The following is a 22469-nucleotide window of genomic DNA, read 5'->3' on the forward strand; positions in this document are numbered from 1 at the left end:
GGATATCTTGAGAAAAGGGACTCCCAATAGTTGGACATTTTGGGTCAGTCCCTTGCAACAAGGGGAGAGCTTGGTTCAAACCAAGAACAAGATCAAGCCCTTCTGCCTGAATAAACATAGGCCTAGAGAACATATCCCTAGGTGATCTGGGCCACTTCTGGCTCCACTTGAACTAGTTCAGGCAGGTACATAATTGATATTCTCTAGGGTTTTTCAAGGAAGAAAACTGGAAATTTCTTTTTGGACCCTACTAGTAAGACCCTGGACTGGAAAGAGGTACTTTGTGTGACCTACCTGGCAGCTTGTAGCCTTAGTGGTGGTTGTTGGTGCAAAGATCAGAGTCCCATGCAGACCCCCTTATGAAAATGGTGTTCATTGGAAGGATACTGCGGAGTCAAAATGGAGCTAGTAAGGATCCAAGGTGCAAGTATGACTGGCTACGTCCTACTTCTGTCTTCCTGGGCCTACAGTATTTCCCACATCTGTTTCTCTTTCTTCATTTGTTCCTCTCTACCACCTTGATTCCTCTGCTTACTTAATAGTTTCTGCATCTTCATTTCTTCAGCTTACATATGTCTCTGGTGCTGATCCAAGCACCAGTTCCCAGAGGAGAGAATCTTACGGCCATGTTCATGGTATCCTGTGAGGTCTACACACTGTTAGACCAGCTTCCCTCGAGTCAAGGGCCCACCCTTGACCAATCAGCTGTGGTTAGGTTATATGGAAGAGTCAACTGACACAAAAATGGCTAATAAAAAGGCTGCCCTCCAGTAGGGGCTGGGGACTGGGCAAGATTATGTAGAAGAGAATACTTCCAAGGGGCTTGGTCTGTCCAAGAGAACAAATGTCTATTGCTAGGAGTAGAACTAGTATCCTGCAGAGCAAAAGTAGTTGCTGATTGCATCCTAATTGGCCATCACATACATGTTCATGGCTTTCCAAATTGGCACTCATTCCTCCCTCATGCTAGTTTCTAGGCACCTTCTCATGGCATTGGGCATTTTATTAGGACCTAGGGAAGGCCTGTCCTTTCTGTCTTTCTAACAGTACTGTATACTGACAGGCCTCACCAAGTCCCATGGACTAGAAGCAAAGTATTTATCCTTACTTCATAACATTTCATGTTTTCTCCACAACATCAAGTTTATGTCCCTGTCCACAATTCTGGTATTCAAAAGCTCTGAAAACTTAAAGATTTTAAGAACTTACTCAGGGAGAATCCTGATCTTACCTAAACTCGCTGAGTGGCATACATTCACCTTGATATAATGTGAAGCTACTTATGGTTTTCATTTATCCCACTTGGTGTGAATGTATATACATTTTCTGTACAAATGCTAACAGACTCTATTGGGTGATGTCTCAGATGCTGCAGGTGCTTATATAATATACTGTATATGCACCACATTACCTTTTCAAATAAGAAAAACACCTCAATTTCCAAACATAGCTGGAAGAATAAGCGTTTCAAATAAGGGATTGTGGACTTGACCCATTGAAAGAAGTAATAAATATATGACGGACAAATAAACAATAAAAGGGAGTTGGAGTGGAAGGAGACACAGAGTAAATAAAGTTGAAATCTAAAAAAGCATTAATATGAGAGACAACTCTACCATTATTTCCCTTTGCATTCACATGGGCGATTTTCTTTCTTTTTTTTCCATAGGCAATTTTCTATACCTATTTGACACTCAGCTTTCTCTTCTCCAAAATGAAGAGATTACAGTTGGATTATTTCTGCAATTCCATCCATGTTTACAGTTCTGTAATTCCATAGTTCTAATTCCTTTTTTCAGAGCAGTTTTTCCCATCTGACAGCAACATTTTGTCAAGATGTTTTCAGCGTACATGCTACTGCATTGTCCTTTCATATTTCACACAATTAATATAAACTCAAACACACTTACTGCTTTGACTAACCATTTCTCCAGTTTCTTTTAAAAAAAGAAAACACTGAGCAGTTTCAATTGGTTTTAAGTGAGTTTTTATATTCAAGTGTTGCATAATTATTAAATAATTCATTTTACTTCCCTCTGCATACATGATGATTTCTATTTATCCCGCAAAGACATAAAGAGAGAACATTAGGTCATTTGTACAAGAGTATTTGAGCCAGGACTCAGAATTGCTCATTCTTGACGGGTGTGCTGAGATCACTTCCCTAGTTCTATTTTGAAGATAAAGTTCCTTTGTTACCTTGGATCATGGTTTGAATTAGGTTAACTTCTCTCTTTTTTTTCTGATTTATATGACGAGGTGATTGCTTAAAGATGGCAATTCTCCTATAGTACCGATCCTGACAAATGGTACCACTCTGTCATCTAAGGCAGAACCTTGGGACTCATCCAGGGCCTCTCCTTCTCTCTTACCACCCACATGTTCAATTAATCACCAAGACCTGCTGATTTTTTTTTAAAGTTATACTGTGTTTCTGGCCTACAGAAAAATCTGAGAGCATAATGTAAATGACACCCCTGTACCAACCTTCACATTTGTGAAATTGCAGCATTTTGTCACAAATATATAAGCCTCAGGTTTTTGTTTTGTTTTTTAAATAAATAGAACATTCCAGACAAAGTTGAAACCCCCAGTGTACCTCTCTCCAATTTCATTCTCTTCTCTCCTTTCCAGAGGAAACCTCAATCCTGATTTTGGTATTTATAATTTCCTTGATGTTGGTACTATTACATATTGTGCTGCATGTTTTCATGTTAATATTTTATATTGTTTGTATCCACCTGCAGCTTGTTTTTTCCCATTCAGCGTTGTTCTTGAGATCTATCCAAGAACCGACATTTAAGTCTACACTCGTTCCCTGCTTATCCGAGGGAGGTATGTTCCAGAACCAACCACAGATAGTTCTGAACTCTATGTATAGACTATGTTCTTTCCTATATATACACACCTTTGGTAAAGTTTAATTTATAAATTAGGCACAGTAAGAGATTAACAATAATAACCAACAATGAAACAGAACAATTATAACACGCTGTGATAAAAGTGTGAATGTGGTCTCGTTCTCTTAAAATCTTACTGTCCTATACTCATCCTTCTTTCTGTGATGCTGGGGGACCATAAGATGCCTTCCTGATGAGACAATGCAAGGTGAATGAGGTAAGTGTTGTGACACAGCTTTAGGCTAGGCTACTACTGACCTTCTGACACTCTATCAGAAGGAGGATCATCTGCATCCTGATCACTGGTGACCACAGGTGACAAACCACGGAAAGTGGAACTGCAGTTGGGGATGAGGGAAGGTGGGTATTCCTGTAGATCATTCTTTTGAAAAGCTGTATCGTGTTCTATTATATGAATATTGACATCACTTATTCATACTCTTGCTAGTGGACATTTAGATTGTTTCTAAGTTTTTACCTACAGACGTTGGTGCAATAAACACCCGTGTACCTATATCCTTGTACAAACAGGTGCATGAGAGCTTCTCTAGGCATCAGGGGGGTCTAGCCAGCACCAGTGTCCATACACTAGTATAGTGCAGACTTTTTTGGTGACAGGGTTATAAGCTTCCTCTTATTGGAAACACTAAAACAAATCTTTTGATACGATAGACAATCTTTTTGCCTTGTTTCATTTAGAGGCCTTAGAAATGTTACCATGACAAGATGCAGAGTCAGTGTGGATTGACTGGTAGTAGTATGCCTGTATCTGAGGTAACTTTCCCTCCTAGCTCCCAAACAAAGGGCAGTTGTTACTCCATTGCTTGGTGTTCTCAAAAGCACTTTTATCTTCTCAAGATTCCTGTTATTGATGACCAAGTTTCTAGTTTCAATTTAATTTTTTTAACTTTTTATTTTGAAAAATTTTTGGACCTATTGAAAAGTTGCAAAAATAACAGTGTTCCCAGAAGCCCTCAGGTAAGGTCAGCATTGTATGTAACCAGAGTATAGTTATCAAAACTAACATTGGTACAATGCTGTTAACTAAGCGACTTTATTTGGAGGTACCAGTTTTCCCTCAATGTCTCTTTCTGTTCCAGGACCCCATCCAGGTCCTATGTCATATTACATTTAGTTGTCATGTTGCTTCAACTACCTCTGGTTTGTGACTGTGTCTTGGTCTTCCCTTGTTTTTCATGATCTTGACATTCTTAAGGGTACTTAACAGTTATCCTGTAGAACCCCCCCCCAATCTGGGTTTATCTGGTGTTTTGCTCATGATTAGACTGGGGTTACAGATTTTTGGAGAGAACATCTTACAGAGCGAAGTGTCTAGCTCATCTTATGAGATCATGGGGGTACATGATGTCCATATTCATCACTGGTGATATTAAGCCCCATCACTTGGGTAATGTCATGTTTGCCAGATTTCTCCATTGCACAGTTACTTTTCCCTTTCCCTACTCTGTTCTTAGGAAGTGAGTCTCTAGGTCTGGCCTAACCTTGATGGAGAGGAAGTAGGGATCAAGTTCCACCTCCTGGAGTGAGGGTATCAACATGTATTATTTGGAATTCTTTTATAAGAAATATTTGTCACTTCTCCCCTATTTACTTGCTTATTCAAGTATCCATTTATACCAGGATGGACTTATATATTTATTTTGTACTTTGGGTTAATATTCCAATATTACATTGCTTCGTTCATGATTCAGATTGTTCTGGCTTTGGCCACTGGGAGCCTTTGCAGGTTGGCTGGCTCCTGTGTTACTTTGACCCACCCCATGCTTTCGTTCTTTTGGACACTTTCTTACTTTCTCCCACTAAGTCAGTGGGTGTTGCCTGTAACAGTTACATCTGTAGTGTTCTAATGGTGATTTTCTATTTCCCCTTCTCAGTTCAATCAACATAAATAAAAGACACTTAGAATTTATTATCTTTGTCTTTTACAGGCTTTGATTCCTCTTCTTCATTTCAAAAATTGAACGTATCATCCCCAAAATATGATACTATAAAAAGACACCTGGGCTTGAATTTCATTTCTGACATCAGGCTATTTGACATTAGGCTTCTCTGAGCTTTGATTTCTTTCGTATCACAGAGGTATAAATACCTACCTTTAGGAAGTCTGAATGAGTTATTGTGTTTAAAGTTCTGAATATCAAGGAAGGTGGATATTGTCATCCTTGCTCTCACCAACACTGTTTTTGCCTCCACAGGGCTTTTGGAGCCTGCTTTCTAAAATACAAAATCTGATAGTGACATCACCTTGCTCAGGTTTGTCCACTGCTGCTGGTCACCATCCGCGGTGCTTCCCAAGCCTGGCTTTTGACCAGAATCAAAAGAGGAACTTTATTTTTATTTATTTTTTTAAAAGAAGAACTTTAAAAGCTACATGTTAACCCAGTCTTACTGGCTGGAATTTTGGTGGGGTGTGTTCAGCCTTTATCTGTGCTCTAGAGAAGTGAGCCTGGAGGTCCACCACCGCAGGCCCCGTCCGAAGGCAAACAGTGGTTGCCACTCGGGAGCTGCCGACAGTAGTAAAGAGAGGATCCCAGCTCCCCCACTTTGAAACAGCAAAAAGCATGAGATGAAGAATCAGGCTAATAGTTTCTAGATATACTACTTAGTATTCTTGTGATCCTGCTTATTCAGCTGCCTTTTTTAGAGGGAGTTTGTTCTTGGAGAACTTTTCCATTTAAAAAGTGTACAAAGACTACTTTTCTGGTAGGCACAAATAGGATGATTATTATTATTTTTTTTTTAGGATGATTATTGTATGCACTTTATTTAATGCCACCTCGGAGTCCTTTTCACGTTTAACTCTCATACTTGCCAGAGTCGCGCTCTTTCTCTCTCTCTTTTGATTCAATACACATATATATTACAAAATGATTACCACAATAAGGTTAGTTAACACCTCTGCCACCTTACATAATTGCCATTTGGGTTTTTTGCTTTTGTGTTTGTGGGTTTTTTGTTTGTTTGTTTGTTTTGTGGTGGTGGTAACGTTAAAGATCTACTCTCTTAACAACTTTCAAGTATTTGGTTAATTATAGTCACCATACTGTAATTAGATCCTGGAACTTATTCTTCTCATAACTGGAAGTTTATACTCTTTGACCAACATCTCCCCATCTCCCCCATCCCTCAGTCCCCAGCAACCACCATTCCACTGTCTACTTCTATGATTTTGGGTTTTTTTTAGATTCCACACACAAGTGAGAACATAGAGTTATCTGTCTTTCTCTGCCTGATTTATTTTTCTTAGTATAATAACCTCAAGGTCCATCCATGTTGTTGCAAATGGCAGGATTTCCTTCTCTCTCATGGTAAATAATATCCTATTGTGTAGGTGTACACCTCATCTTCTTTCTCCTTTTTATTTATTTATTTATTTATTTATTTATTTATTTATTTATTTATTATAGTCACAGAGAGAGAGAGAGGCAGAGACACAGGCAGAGGGAGAAGCAGGCTCCATGCACCGGGAGCCCGACGTGGGATTCAATCCCGGGTCTCCAGGATCGCGCCCTGAGCCAAAGGCAGGCGTCAAACCACTGCGCCACCCAGGGATCCCTTCTTTCTTCTTTTGTTCATAGATGGACACTTAGGTTGTTTCCATATATTGGTTATTGTAAGTAATACTGCAGTAGACATGGAGATGCAGTTATCTCTTTGGGATAGTGATTTTATTTCCTTCTTCATATCTTTACCAACACTTGTTATTTTTCGTCTTTCTGATGCTAGCCATTCTGACAGGTCTGAGAGGATATCTCATTGTGGTTTTGATTTGCATTTCTCCGATGATGAGAAACATTAAGCATCTCTCTATGTGCTTGTTGGCCATTTGGATGTTTTCCTTAGCTGGAAAGGACCTGAATTGCAGAGGAGAATTCAGAAATTCAGAAATTCACTTTTCAGAGGAGAAAACTGAAGAATGGGAAGGTAACTTTCTTAAGATCACACAATTGCATAATGCCAGAATCCAGGCCATGGAATTCTGTCTTCTTTCTGCAAGCCTTGGTTTATTTTCTTCCATGTCCCCTGCCTCTCCACAGAGGTGAGGTCCCAGAGTGCTGACAGGTCTAAGCAGCACACTCCTGAGAGAGCTCATGCATGCCACTAACGAGACCTGGAGCAGCTTTCAACACAAAGGTGGTTCCAAATTGTGGAGGAAATTTGCTATTTTTCTGCATTGTCTGAGGTAAAGTACTGTGGGCAATGGCCTTATAGCATTGTCAACCTTTGAAAAACAAGTAGTAAGAAATACTCTTCTTAAATATAGGTGATGATAACCACACCCAAACAAGCTCCTCCAGATTACAGACACATAGACTTTGGACCACAAGACTTTGGGTGGTTAATATTAATCACATTTTATGATCTATTGCTTTTTGGCTTTTACTTCCAACCTTTTCTGGGCCAGAGGGTAAAAGATTAGGAGGAGTTTTACTGCAGGCAATGCTGGGATTTTTTTTTTTTTAAGATTTTATTTATTCATGAGAGACACAGAGAGCGAGAGAGAGAGAGAGAGAGAGAGAGAGAGAGGCAGAGACACAGGCAGAGGGAGAAGCAGTCTCCATGCAGAGAGCCCGATGCGGGACTCAATCCCAGGACTCCAGGATCATGCCCTGGGCCGAAGGCAGGCGCTAAATCACTGAGCCACCCAGGGATCTTGCAATGCTGGGATTTGCATTGAATTCCATCCCATATGTTTTCATTTTTTTTTTTTTTGTATGTTGGTATACATATGAAAGGTGCTTACTTATAATAATTTACTGACCCAAAACTTTAGAGAAACTGTCTAAACATTATCATAAAACAATAAGATCATTGTAAAACAACATAAGCCACATGAGCAGTGCCACCACCCAGACATGTCACAGCACTGTCAGTAGAGCCTTGGGAACCTCTGAGGGCCTGGTGGACACTCAGGAAGCCATATTTTGGGTTGTGCCTCCAGATAGTGGGAGAGGAAAGTTATATCCCATGTATACTCATCCTTAAAAATTTGGAATCCTTAACTTTTCTCCAAGTGAGCCCAGGCTCCTCTTCCCCCAAAGTCAAATCATGTAGGCTTGTACTGTTACACCACCTCCGCAGTCTAAAACCCAGAACTGCTCAGGACCTGGCAGCTAGCTCGCTAGTCTTCGTTTCATGTGTGTAATCATTGCCTGGGCAGCCCACCAGTTCATCAGCACCTTTCCCGCCTTTTCTCCCTCCTTGTGGTTTTTCCTTCCTTCCTTCCTTCCTTCCATCCTTCCTTCCCTTTTTCCCTTCCTCCCTCCCTCCCTCCCTTCCTTTTTCTTTTCCTCCTCTTTTTTGCTTAGAATAATAGTAATAACTCATGGCTCAAAGAAATAAGAATGACATTGTGTCTTCAAACCAACAAACATTAAGGAAAAGCTCCCTTATTTTTCTAATTGTAGAAAAGCATTACTTTTATTGGAAAAATGAAGTCTGATCCTTGTCTAAGTCCACTGAGGCAAGAATGGTAATTTGGCTGATGTGCTACACAGTCTAGAAAGTGACTGGTGATCTCAGCCTGACTCTGCAGTAACGCAGGAGAAGAGAGAGCATGGAGCGAGGCCAGGGCTGGGGGATGCATCTTATTTTTATTTATTATTATTATTATTATTTATTTATTTATTTTAGTTAAATTTGCCAACATATAGCATAACACCCAGTGCTCATCCCGAGGAGGCATTTTAGAATTGACCAAGGTCCAGGTGGCTGGTGTCTGGCTGCGGTCGGTCCCTGTAAAGCTTTGCCCTGGGCCTCGCAGTTTTCTGCAGGGCTCTGAGCTCCGTTATAATGCTAATAATAGCTAGCTTTTGTTAAGCTCTTGCTATGGGCCATGCTCATTTTATAAGCCTTTACATTAAATTTTCTGCCAAATGAAAGACCCACCCTGGGGAACCCCAGCAATCTGGATGTAGGGCCTGGTCTCCTAGGCCCCCTGTGCCTTGCTGCACCTCACTGACCTCCTGGCCAGCCCCTGAGCACCTCCTTGGCCTAATCCTTCTCATCGTGAAGCCCACATGGTTATATCTATGTCTGCATCGCAAACTCTCCTCCTCTGCCTCTCTGCCTCCTGGCTGCCCTCCTGGGGCAATGCTACCTCGGACCAGTCTGCCAGTAGTGACCTCCTGTTGTTCAACTCTCTAGCTCTGTAGCTTGGCTGAGAACTGCCTCCTCCTGCAGATGGGTTTGGACATCAGCAACCTGAAAAATAGGACAATAAAGACTGTATATAGTTGCATGGGAAAAACAAAACAAGTGGCTGAGACAGAGACAAGTAATTTGTTCTTAAACGCCCTGGCGACAGAGGCAAGGCCGAAAAGTTCACTAAGGTGCCCACCTAATTTTATCATCTCTTGTTTATAGACCGAATTAGGAGGTTCATATGACTAAACTGCGAATGAAAAAAGTCAGTAAGAGGGTTTAAATTGGGCAGAGACGTGGGACAGCTGCAAATTAAAAGATTGTCCCTTTCCTTGGCTCCACCCTTTGGTTAGCCTGGCTGCAAACTTACTGTGGACGTGTGTCATCTTCTAAAATTCCACCTCTCTGCGGGTGCCTGTATTTCTGGAACTCTCGCCCCAAATCATAAGGTGCCCTCTGTCCCCTGATGTGGATTCTGGGTTGTCTGGGGACCCAGGCTCTCCGGAGGAGTGGAGGCTCTGGGCTCTCCAGTAAAAGGCGAGCATCAGTGCTTTTTAAAAGGGGGTGCTGTACCTTTAAATCCTGAAAGTGAACTTGGCTGGGGAAGGCCAGCCAGTCAAGGTCCAGCCCCTAGAAGAGAGAAGAGCTCCAGATTCCCCATCCTCAGCCTTTGCAAGGGGACGGCTGTGCCAGCCGGCGGGCAGGCTCCTGGCAGCATGGCCCTGAAGCTCGGAGCCCTCCTGCTGGTCCTTGCACTCAGCCTGGCGCAGCCAGCCACGGGGGGCCGGAAGCTCCTGGTGTTTCTGCTGGATGGTTTTCGCTCGGACTACATCAGTGATGAGGCCCTGGAGTCCTTGCCTGGTTTCAAAGAGATCGTGAGCAGGGGAGTGAAAGTGGATTACTTGACACCTGACTTTCCCAGTCTCTCTTACCCCAATTACTACACCCTAATGACTGGTGAGTACTGGGTCCTCCACTGGGTGAACGCCTGGGGTGTGGGCTGGAGTCCAACAGGGAGCAGTTAGCTCCTGGCATTGAGGAGCTTATTTAAATGTTCAGGTTGCCCTCGTCTTTTGGGACACCAAAGTTCTTGGCTGAGACTTCTTTTTTCACAGTCGTGTGAGTCTCCAAAAGCTATGCCAAGGTCCTGCCCTGGTGCGGAGGAACGGAGAACCACATGAATAGGTGATTTTAAAAGTAGTTATTTGTGCCACTGATAAAAATTCGAGGTAACGCCATACTTTCTGAGTTCAAGGTAGAAAGTCAACAGCTCTTCGTGTGTTTGTACCAAATTCCCTCTGTCTCTTTTGCTCCGCACTCATCTGTCATCCAGGAGGTGTTTATCAATGTGCTCGACTATGAAAATCACACAGAGGATTCTTGGATTACGTGGAGAGAACCTGTAGGTCATATCCTGAAGTATTACTTAGCAATGCCACTTGCCCCTCTTTTGTCTTCTTGGGTCAGGTAAAATGATGTGGAGATGAAAAAAAAATTGCTTTGCAGTTCAGATTCCCATCTTTAACTTTTAGGATCTATTAAAACAAAACAAAACAAAAAACAAAAACCTAGCCAACCCAGAGCATGCTTGGGTTTGGGAAGTTGATTTTTGCCTAAAAATGATCTTCATCAGAGTTCGCCGGAATGCCAAATGTGATTGCACAAACTCGGTCCTCTATCTGTGCAATAGAATGTACTTTCTGCTCTCACAGTTGGATTCCCAGCTTCCAGTTTATTTTTTAGCTAACCTTTGTGAGGGCCAGCAAGAGGCTCTCAGAAAGAATTTAGCAAACCTTCCAGGGAGGCTGTTAAGAATGCACTGTTATTGCTGCTTATGCAGGACTTAGCTCCATGCTCTGAGCACAGGGAAAACTCTATAAATTATGTTAACGGGAAGGGGACGGGAACTCTTGTATCTCATTATGGATCTCTACACAGCGGCAAACCCAAAGGAGTCTGGAAAGACAAATTGATATCTCTGACTTCATGCATGGATACTGGATACATGTGTACATAATAATGCCATAAAATTAAGGGAGGAAGATACTTTGGAGGATTCAAAATGAAAGCATGGGGAGAAAAAAAATCCAGACGGCACACAAGCAAGGAATTTATTTGCTTATTTTTAATTTCCCCCAACAGACAAACAACCAGCATCTGCAAGATAAAGAGGATGAACAAAAGTCCTCTCGTCCTCACTTGGCATGCTTCTCCCCTTGCAGGGAGTCGGTTTGCTGGCTGCTGGGTCACACATAGATGTCATTGTGTGTCACAGCCTGACTTCAGTTCTGTCCCGGGACTTTCACACATACAGACCACCCCTACTCCAGTTGTCTTTCAGAGCCTTGCTGGGAGATCCAATTCATAAACTGCCACGTGCAGTTTTTCTCCATCAGAGTGGAAAATGAACAAAATCCATTTTAGAAAGTCAGGCTCCAAAGAGGAAAAGGGGCCGTTACAGCCTTCACAGAGAAAGCCAAGCCAGTGACATGATCTTTTGTTTGTCAGACCCACATTCCTGATATTGGCACAAGGAATAATTGGCACAAAGCCTCAGTCATGCAGAGACACACCTTCTTCTCAGGCTAGGGGTGTTTTCACTTGTCTACTCATGACAGAAGAGCCCTTTCCATGGTGGGACACGCACACCCATGAGTGTTCGGCAAAGATCTCACCTTCACTTTCAAACTGAGTCTGGCCCAAGGGAACCACAAGAGCTCCATATGTGTTATGCCTAAATATTTTTAGATGATAAAATGTATTATTTGAAAGGCTTGCTTACATTGATGGTCTCAGTTTTATAGAAGCAATTTTTAAAGAGATTTATTTATTTATTTGAGAGAGAGAGAGAGAGAGAGAAAGTGCGTGAGCAGGAGGGATAAGGAGAGACAATCTCAAGGAGACTCTGCACTGAGCATGGAGCCCCAAACAGGACTCGATCTCACCACCCTGAGATCATGACCTGAACTGAAACCAAGAGTTCGATGCCTAACCTATTGAGTCACCCAGATGCCCCTATGAAAGCAATATTGTACACAGAAGGTGTCTAGCAAGGCTCATGTTCAAGTACACATATCTTTGGGTTTGTCTTGTACCTACTGCATGAACTTATGCCTTAGAGCAGGACTGGGGGCTAGGAGGTGCCAAGCTATGAAGCTGGTATCATCTCCACTGTCCTGGAACTGACTTGGGGCTACATTTAGACTATTCCTCCCAATATCCGTGCTTATTTTTCTACCTGATGTTGAAAAATTTCTCTGTTTTCATTTAAGGAAGAATATATCCATTGGGAGTTGTACTTAAACATATGGTTTGAGCATTTGAGCATTTTATGAATCGACAAAAGAAGTATGCTGGATCCCTTTGGTACTAAAAGATATACTGTTATAAGGTTCATTGGGATTTCTAAGAGAGACTATGATCTCACTTCGTTACATAAATTACTGCCCACAAGACATAAAGCCTTTGGTGTTCTTATCTTTGCATAATGAAGAATATTAGGTTATTGGCCTTGGGATTGGAAAAGCTTGGTTGGGGTCCTCTCGGGATCAGGATGGTGTTGGACAACTTTGGGCAGCCCGCTGCACTGCCCTGAGCCTGTTCACTTCCGGGTCCCAAGTCAGGTCCCAAGTCAGGCCAGATGCAGATATGAAAATAAGAAGCGTATGGAGAATTTGAAAAAGTTAGGACTGGCACCTCTTGGGAGGTCTAAATAGAAGAAATTAACCAAACGACTGAAACTCTAGAGGGAGAATTTTTTGGGAAACCACATGGATGGTGACGGGGAATGAACAGTTGTGGGATGCGTAAGGAACCTGGGAAATCATCTAGCCCAGTCATTGCCATGAAGCCACTGTGGCTGATTCTTTTTTCTCCTTCAAAATATATATTGATATCAGGACAAATATGAACAAAATTCCAATAGTGATCAAGAAGATCCATTAAACAACAGATTGGTAGGGGCACACAGAATCTTAAAACAAGGCCTTTCATCCAGGAAGCCCACAATCAAGTTGAGGAGGAGAGACACATCAGATACCTAATATTATTCTAAAATGAATGAAAAGGGCTGAATTGTTTCCCTCCAAAATTTATGTATGGGAGTCCCAACCCCTAGTAGCTCAGAATGTAATGCATATGAAGATATGGTCTTTGGGGAGGTGAGTTGAAATGAGGCTGTTTGAGGGGCAGGGGGTGTAATAATCCAATCTGACTGATGTCTTTTCAAAAGAGGGAGAAACACCAGGATAAATGTACACAGAGAAAAGGCCATACGTGAGGACACAGTGAGAAAGCGCAATCTGCAAGCCAAGGAGAGAGGCCTCACCAGAAACCAAACTTGCTGGCACCTAGACCTTGGATTTCTAGCCTCTAGAACTATTGTTTGGCTAGCCAGTCTGTGGTATTTTGTTATGCAGCCCTATCTAGCAAAAAAAATACACAAAGGACCAGAGGATACTTTCCTAATATGCTACAGAAGGCCAGAAGGGAGGAGAATTTTCTTCCAGTTGGAGCAGCACATGAAGCATTTTGAAGGAGGTGGACTCTGAGCTGGAATAAAGAGCTACGAGCATGGCATGCATATCGTTATATCTTACTTTATGCATAACCTTTCCGAAGAGCTGTGTGTGGATCAACTTAATTTTAGTTAAAACACAACCACAGTGTAAACACAACCGCTGCTCTGCTTTCTGTTTTAATCTCTCTTACTGTGGTTCTTGTTGCAAAGTTATTCTCTCTGAGGTAAATCCACATTTTAGTAAAATTTAACATAAAATCCATGGATGAAAAGCAGTGATGTGTTTAATCCAGAGCATGGGTTAAGAGAAAGTGTTGGATATTTTTGAGGAAGTAGAACTTGGCATCATTTTGTCAAGGCCAAGGGCAACATTTGTTTGTAATTCTTGAACGCTTCTGATTAAGCATTTGGGGAAAGCGGTCCAGAAACGTCCTGAGTAGTGGCAAAGCTGGTCTAGAATTTAATCTTTATTGAACGTAATCTACCAAGAGACAAACATATGCTGAAATTAGTTTGTTCTGCGATATGTTATTATCAGTTCAACATTTAAAAACTAAAACTAGTAAATAAAGTATAGGGAGGTTGGGTGCCTCACTCCAGACACCAAAGAATTTCAGTAACAAGATTGGAGAGCAGGTGTCAGAAGCCAGATTCTCACAGTAATTAGCAGGGCTCTGACCCCCGTTCTGGAGTGGCCAGGAGGTCACCCACAGGACCTGGGACCCAGGGACACAAGCCTCCTCAAGGCCAGTCCAGGAGGCAATAAGAGTCTGAATAAAGGTGTTTATTGATCTACTGGAATCAAAGCAAAACCTAGGATGTCAAGCATTAGAATTAACATTTGTGCCAATGTGTTTCCTGTTGCACTCCTAGAAATTACACGGAAACAAATTCTTTCCAGATATCAAGGATCCAACATTCTGGAGTAAGAGATTGCAGGATAAGGTACGCTTCTCCCTGCTTTTGTGAAAATAGCTGATTTAAATTAAAACCGGCTGTCACTTGGACCAACAGAAGTTAATGCAGAAAGTACTCGAGAAATCAAATTTTGACAAAAGTCCACATCCTCAGGCTTCTGGGGAATTCAGGTTTTACTTGGCGGGCTTGCCGTGGACCTTTACAGCCCCACAGCAAAAGCAGCGTGGACACGGCCTCCGGGGCTGCCTCTCCTCCCCTTACCCCAACAGCAGCATTGCTCAGGGATATTGGCCCCAGTGTGTTGGCTTCCCTCGATTTAGAAGCCGCCTTGCATGCATGATATTTGGTATGCCCGCTACTTCTCCTCTCTTTCTCTCTTGTACAAAAACCAATTCCACTTTCATTTTCACCAAAGACCTCCTAGTGGTCAAGTGTCAATCCTCAGGCCTCCATTTCCGGCCCAGGCACAGCGCTTGGCCGGCCCATGCTCCCCCTTCCTGACAGCTCCCTCCGTTTCCTCTGGCTTTACCCACCGCTCCTTGGGCCTTTCTCTTATTGCTCCACATCTTCCTTCCCTCCCTTTCTCCCACAGCCTGAGAGGGCTGGACTTTCAAGGTCAATGGCAAAGCCTGTACTGCTCCTACTCCATCCCTAGAGCCTGCTCTCTTGGTTGCCCAGAGCTCCCTCCACCCTCTCTGCCCTACCTTCTGTCCAGCTCCACAGACAACCAGAGTCATCCTTGCAGCATGCATCCGATCACGTGGCTCCTCCATGCAGACCCTCGAGTAGTTCCTGCTTTCACCCCGTAAAATCTGAAGTTCTTTGAGAAATGGTCCCATATGGCCATCCAGTCCCTTTCCGGCCTCATTCCTGACCCTCTTCTCCTTGCTTCCTCACCTGTTCCAGGCACATGGCCACCTCAGTTCACTTGAACTTGCTGTTCCCTCTGGCTGGAATGATTTTCCCCAGAAATACCCAAGGTTTGCTCCACCTCTTTTTTCAGATTTCATTCCCAAAGTCACTGCAGTGATCTGCCTTCCCGCCCACTACCTGAAAAGCCCACCTGACTCCATCATTCTCTCCTTTCTCCCTCTCCTTATATTTCATCTCTGCACCATGGATTATTTATCTGCCTTCTTCAGATAAAATTCACTGTTGTGAAGCAGTATTACAATAAATGATTAAAACATTCAGAGTTTCAGAGAACTTGTCAATTATTATTTCGGTTCTAGATATGCCTAAACTAGTAAGAAGGAAAAACACCTGAAATTATGTTTTGCTTTATGAAAGTAATTAGCAGCCATTTAGGAGAACTGATTACTAGTTATGTCTAATAATCTTATATATCTCGAAATATGTCATAATTTTTGTTATAAATTTTGACTGTAAGGTTGGAGGCAGCAAGAGGATTACAAGGAGAGCCACCCATGAGGAGGGGTTGTGCCAAAGTAGAGGATCAAAGGCCTGGGGTAATGAGGAGATTTAGCCAGAAAACTAATCATCAGCATAGCCAAAGAGAGAACCTGATGCCCACCAAGGTAGCTGAAGCCAGGAAAGCAGAGACAACAGTAAATCATGAATAAGGCAAATGGTTCAGAACCACTTGAACATCTGTAAGAGGACAGTGAAGGCCAAGTTTCATGTGGTCCTGGCTATTGGACCCTGGGATGGGTCTGGCAACTGAAAGGGCTGGCAGGGCCATCCTTATATCCTGAGCCTCCTTCCCAGATTGTTTAAGTGACCAGGCTGTGAACACAGACATCATGAGAGGCTCTTCAGACATTTGAAAACATGAGGTAGCATTGTGGGCTGAATTGTGTCCCCCTGACCCTGCAAGTTTATATCTTGAAGTCCTAACCCTCAATGCCTCATTTGGCAATGAGTGTCTTTAAAAGGATAATTAAGTGAAAATGGGCTCATTAGGGTGGGCCCTAATCCAATATGACTGATATCCTTGCAAGAAGAGATTAGGACACAGACAGGCCCAGAGGGAAGACCATGTGAAGACACGGGGAGAAGACAGCCATCTAGAGGCCAAGGAGAGAGGCCATAGAAAAGGCCAACTGATGACTCCTTGATCTCAGATGTCTAGCCTTCAGAATTGTGAAAAATAAATTTCTGTTGTGTAAGCTACCTGGTCTGTGGTACTCTGTTAGGACAGCTCTTGGGAACAAATACAGTCGGGATGGTGACACAAGTCTGCTGAGGGAGGAACGAGGTATTTTTAGACAGACCTCTTCTATCCCCCAACTTACTGAGAGTTTCTGGTGGTTTCTGCCCCCAAATTGAGTTATTCATGGTGCATTGATTTCCTAGGGCTGCTGTAACAAATGACAACAGATTGGGGTGGCTTAAAACAACAGGAATTTATTCCTTCATGGTTCTGGAAGCTGGTGATCTGATATCAAGGTGTTGGCCAGAGCCATGCTCTCTCGGAAGACTCTAGGGGAGAATCTCTTCCATGCTTTTCTCTTAGCTTCTGGTGTCGCCAGCAATCCTTGGTGTTCCCTGGCCTGTAGATGCCTTGATGTCTCACTCTAGCCTCTGCCTCTGTTGTCATGTAGTGTTCTCCCTGAGTGTCTCTGTGTCTCTTCTCTTCTTCCAAGGACACCAGTGATATTGGAGTAGGCCCCATCCTAATGACTTCATTTTACCTTGAATATACTTACAAAGACCTTGTTTCCAAATAAAGTCACACTCACAGGTATTACGAGATAGGGCTTCAGCATGTTCTTGGGGAACACCATTCAACCCCTGACATGGCCAAGTGGAAAGAGCTGAGAATTTGCCCCAGAAGACCTAATTTCATCTGCTCTGTCATCTCTGAACTTTCAGGATTTGAACAAGTTCTTTTGAGTTTCCACATGATCTGTCATTGGATAATGGAGAGATGAGTAATAAGGGAGAAAGGAAAACTAACCCAGCCGGCCTGTTGGAGGACAGAATGAGGCACCTCGTGTAAAGCCACCATTTACAAAAACTGAACCTGTTACACACTTTATCACTAAGATTAGGCTAAATTATGTTGTAGTGACAAGCTGTATCAAGGCTTACAACCAAGGTTTATCTCTCACTTGTGTACATGGACTTTAAGGATTAGCTCTGCCCCATTTCCTCTTTATTTTGAGACCCGGGCTGGAAGAGCAACTTTTATATGGACTGCTCACATGGCTGAGGGAAAAGGAGAAATGTCAGAATGAGGTGGTGATGTTTAGAACCTCTGCTCAAGGTGGCACAAGTCAATCTACTCACTCCATTGACCAAAGCAAATTATATTGCCAAGCTTGATGCCGGTAGGTTAGGGATGCATAATCCTCTCAGAGTGGGGGCGGGAGGGGTAGGAATGATCTTGAACATTAATGCAGTGTATCACACACACACGAAATGGGTATTTGTTGCATTTTATGGGAAACTCATGGGCCTTAATGAAAAGGAATGGCATAGAGATCAGTGCCTGCAATGCAGGGGAGGGAAGTATTATTGGGACTTACAATGGGCTTGAACATTTCCACGTAGAAGGTGGATCTAGAACTAAATGTTGAAAGATGAGTGGACAGATTTTTAGCAGGAGATGGGTTTTGGGCCCGATCTTAAGAAAAAAAAATCTATTAAGCCTGTGAGATGTGAGGGCCATAGCGTAGACAAATCAGAGAAGCATAACAAGGCAGGTGAAGGGGCGCTAAACCCACTCACCCCTTGGGTGTGGGTTGAAGGGCTAGAGAGAGATGAATTTGCTTAAGAAAAAAAAAAAAAGACATGCAGTTGATGGGATGCTTTTGAAAGCTAACTTGAAAATAACCAGGAAGCTCCTCCTTTCTTCCTTTTCCACTCCAAACATTCAAGCATCTATTCTTTGTGATGGGCTTTAAGGGAGGAGTTGAAGGAGGCAGCACTCGCTGACGCCAGTGGGGCACTGAGAGGGTAGGAGGAAGTAAGAGGAAGGGAGCCCAGATCTAATTCAAGACCAGAAGGTATTCAGAGTGGGGGGCTCCTGTGAGCAGAAACCAGAGATGGGAAAGTTTGGAGGCCTATCTATTTGGGGGAAGTAAATTTTATCAGAATAGATTTCAAGTTGGAGTAGGATATTCACCTAGAGTTGGCCCTATAGGGGATCAGAGACAGTGTCCTCAAGGAGAGTTTCAGAAACATGTGGAATAACCATGGGGGTAATAGAAAATGCTCCTGCGGATCCCAGGGGACCCCCAGTGAATGGACTTCTTATTTCTCTGCTGGGCCCAGCCTGTGGAGGAGATTTCACAGATAGACAGTTAAATCTATCTTCCCATCTGCATGAACTTTGTCTACATTTTCTCCTTACTTCCCAGGGACACCTAACCATATCTTTCCATGTTTCAACTTAAAACTACAGCGTGTATAAGGGGTCCTGATCAGACTGCCTACAGAAGCAGGCTGGCTAGGTAAAGTACGGGGCAACAGAAGCGTGAAGAGTACTAACCGGCTCATGCCCAGAGCAAAACGTGTGTTCCAGGAATTTACAAAAATAATCTTTCCTGGCACGTCATTATTTAAGCTCCCATCAGCAGACCTCTCTACAGCAAAGTGCCACTTTTCAAAAAATGTGTTTCTCTTGGCTTCCATGGTGATGAGAGGGAGTTCTTGTTAGATGGCATTCAGCTGCTGGAACCTCACTCCCCGAAGAAGGGAATGGTTAGGGTAGTGGGTAAAGCTTAAAAATGTGGTGAAAGCTTTTGATTATAATAACAGCAAACCCTTTTCCAGAAGGTTCTCAAACCACGGCTGCTCTTCCCCCCTCCTTCCTCTCACCCCAGTGTTGATTGATAGGACCATATTCCTCCTGCCAAGGCTTCTGGGAGTTTGGTTGAACCATGCTGCTCTCAGTACCTGCCTCATCATGAGTGATATGCCAAAAATGGGTTCAAGGACATTTAAAATTATTTTGGAGGGAGCCTGAGTCAGTGTGCTAACATTGATTTCAGAGACATTTTAAATAACACATACTCAAGTTTCAGAGTCCCCTTCCATGAATAGGGCCATTGTGTCCACCATCTCTCCCAGGCGGGGACCTGGGGCAGGTCTGGGGCTCCTCTGGATCCTGTGTGCAGCATTTGGCTCTTGTTGGATATTGTGCTCGATCATAACCTACTCTTACCTTCAGCCATTTCCATAGCAGGGAGAAAGGGTCTGGTAGACAGGTCATGGAACCATGTGGATCAGTCTTACTTGGACAAAGGGCTTCTCAGGCTGAGGTCGTGAACAGACTTCTGGTTGGGGTTACTGCAGATATTTTACCCCTTGATGAAGTAACTCCCCCTGGATGTCTGCCTTTAAGGGCGAGAGCTTCTGTGGTTGCCAGCTGTGTGGCAGGAGGACAAGTGGGGTCACCATGAGAGTGCATGGAAATGTCTGTGGCATAGTGTCCCAAGCCGGGTGCTGTGGGCCACGAATGGGTTGCAGGTGTGCCAAGGGGCCAGGTCCCCTGCTAGGTATGAGCAGCCTTCTGTGTTCATCCCACATTATTCAACCAAAATACTTGATGGGAAGCAAGTTAGGAACTGCTGGTGGACCAGATAGAGCTCAGCAGGGAGGGCAGGGTGCCAGGTTTCTTCTCTTGACTCTGCCATGACCCTCCCGGACATTGGCAAAGTCATATCATCTTCCTAGTCCTGAGTTCCCACAGCTTTAAGATGAGAGGCCTGGGAAAGAGGAGCCCTGGGGTTAACTGTGCACTGAATGGGTGCCAGCTATATGCTGAGAATGTTCTAAGTGCTCTGTTCTAGGTGCTGGGAATAGTCATGTGGCTCAAAGGAGATCCTCAGGGGCGGCGGTGGGGCAGAGGGAAAGGGTGATCGAGTGGGGTTCTCAATGACATTCTGCATCCTTCTCCTGTTATGATCACAGTGAGTCCCCCTTGACCTCTTCTACAGATTTGAAGAAAGTTGTCTGTAGTTAACCCCACAGGCTGCTCATGGCCCCTGACAAGGACCCTGGCCTGGGGGAAGGGTGAGAGGCACAGATGGAGGTCCCCATGTCTATGGATGTAGTGGGTGAGCCACCCATAGAGTTTGCCTGAGAGGGTCCCTGGGCCTTGGCCCTTCTTCCAGATTCTGCACACAAGGCATATAAATTAGCCCACTGGCTCTGCAGCACATCTAGTTTTCTCTGAAAAATTATCTATATGTATAAGAATTTGGCTTTCTCAGATGGACTTGAGAAAACATTTTGCTTAAATGGTTGAAGGCAAAAGCCTTAAAGAAACATAGGTGTTTGAGAAAAAAACCCTCAAATATTAGGCTTCTAGTCATTCACTAGCAGACCATAGACCAGGCTAAAAGTGCTCCCAGCCTGCACCAGCCCCTGCCCCTGTAGGGGGATAGGTAAGGAAAGCCTATTAAAGGGTTGTCCTGTTAGGCCTACCCTCACTGGCCATGTGAGCTCCCTTTCTGGGCTTTGGTGAGCTCTCATTGGTAAAGGAGGTGGACCCCCCCTAGGCCACACACCTGACCAGCAAGACAACCCACCATGAGTCCACCAAAGAGGGCAGATGTGAGGCAAGACCCGTCAGGCCATGAGGGCTCCTCAGAGAAGTTACCAGGGTCTACACTCCTGCAGAAGGCCCCCAAGCCACTCACCCTGAGATGTTCCCAGCAGCCAGGCCATGCACTGTGTATGGGTGGTCAGTGATTTTAAAAACTTTACACACATGTTCTCCCAGTCTCTGGTCACAAACCCTCTGTCTGGGCAGGCCCCATCAGGAGGCAGGAGGCAACAAGCAGCGCCCGCTGGAAGACACCACCATTCAAGGTCATCAGGCCCCAGCCAAGAGTTTTTGCCAATTGGAGGAAAATCATATCTTTAAAAATACATAAGAAACTAGAACCATGGTTCACTCTTAGAGCGAGATGAGAGTGAAGATGGGAGGGGAGATGTCTTATTGCCTGTCTTTTGAACAATATGATTTCTCTGTTCAAAATATTAAATGAAAAATATATCCATATCCAATGGGACTTGCTCATCTCTAGTTGAGTAAGCAGACATTTGAATTTAACATTGATAAAGCCTCCTGTTTACTTCAGGTTGCTGTAATAAAGAACCATGGGTTAGACGGCTTATAAACAACAGAAATTTATTTTTCACAGTTCTGGGGTCTGGAGGTCTGTGATTAGCACGCCAATGTGGTCTGGTTCCAGTGGTCTGGTTATGTGTTGCAAATGACCATTTTCTCATTGGATCCTCACAAGGCACAAAGAAGGGGAGAGGGTTCTCTGGGATCCCTTTTATAAGGGCACTAATCTCATTCATGAGGGCTCCATCCTTGTGACCCGAGCACCTCCCAGAGGCCCAGCCTCCTAATAATATCACATTGGAAATTAGACTTCAATATATGAATTTTTCAGGGAGGCAAACATTTGGCCCATTGCACTGCCTTTGTGACTTAGAGAAATATATTCACACTAAAAGAGTTTTTAAAAAGATGTTTTCTATCCTAGTATAAAGCAGTGTTTTGTGGTTTGGTTTAGTTTTCTCAGTCTGCATTGCAGGCTTGCAAACAACAACCAGCCAGGATCCACGGTCAATGCCCATGGTTAAGGCCGCTGTGATCATCCTTCCTGCAACACTGTCACCTCATGGGAGCTGCCACTGCCCCTCTGAGGAGCGGGACTAAGGACAGTCTGTCAGGCTCCGCTTGTGTCTAGCCTCTGAAGGCCTGCAGCTACCCCTCCAGACCAAGCCAGTCCACACAGCAATCCATCCTGCTTTTGGTCTACACTTGCTCAAAGGCAGTGGAGTGTTAGCAGTCTGTTTCTGCATCGGGGCCCAGGGCTTGCTCACAGGGGACACTTGATTCATGTTTATTGTGACCTTGCTGGTTCAGCCAGTCATTGGACTTCTGTCCAACCCCATGGTGGAAGCCTTATGTTATCTATCCTTTTTGTAGACTCAAGATTTTGGTTGCTGAACCTCATCTACTAAGGTTCCACTGTTCT

At 43.7% G+C, this 22469-nt stretch overlaps 1 protein-coding gene across 1 annotated transcript in view; it reads left to right on the forward strand.

Moving 5' to 3' along the window:
- Positions 1–9667: 9667 nt before the first annotated feature.
- ENPP6 (ectonucleotide pyrophosphatase/phosphodiesterase 6) overlaps positions 9668–22469 on the forward strand; it is a 112381-nt gene continuing 99579 nt past the window's right edge. Inside the window, exon 1 of the mRNA XM_038560433.1 lies at positions 9668–10022. Within this exon, the coding sequence (XP_038416361.1) occupies positions 9782–10022 (241 nt within the window). The 5' untranslated portion in view covers positions 9668–9781. The remainder of the gene's footprint in view (positions 10023–22469) is intronic.

The sequence above is a fragment of the Canis lupus genome, chromosome 16 (assembly GCF_011100685.1).
Source record: "Canis lupus familiaris isolate Mischka breed German Shepherd chromosome 16, alternate assembly UU_Cfam_GSD_1.0, whole genome shotgun sequence".
In the NCBI taxonomy this organism is placed as follows: domain Eukaryota; kingdom Metazoa; phylum Chordata; class Mammalia; order Carnivora; family Canidae; genus Canis; species Canis lupus.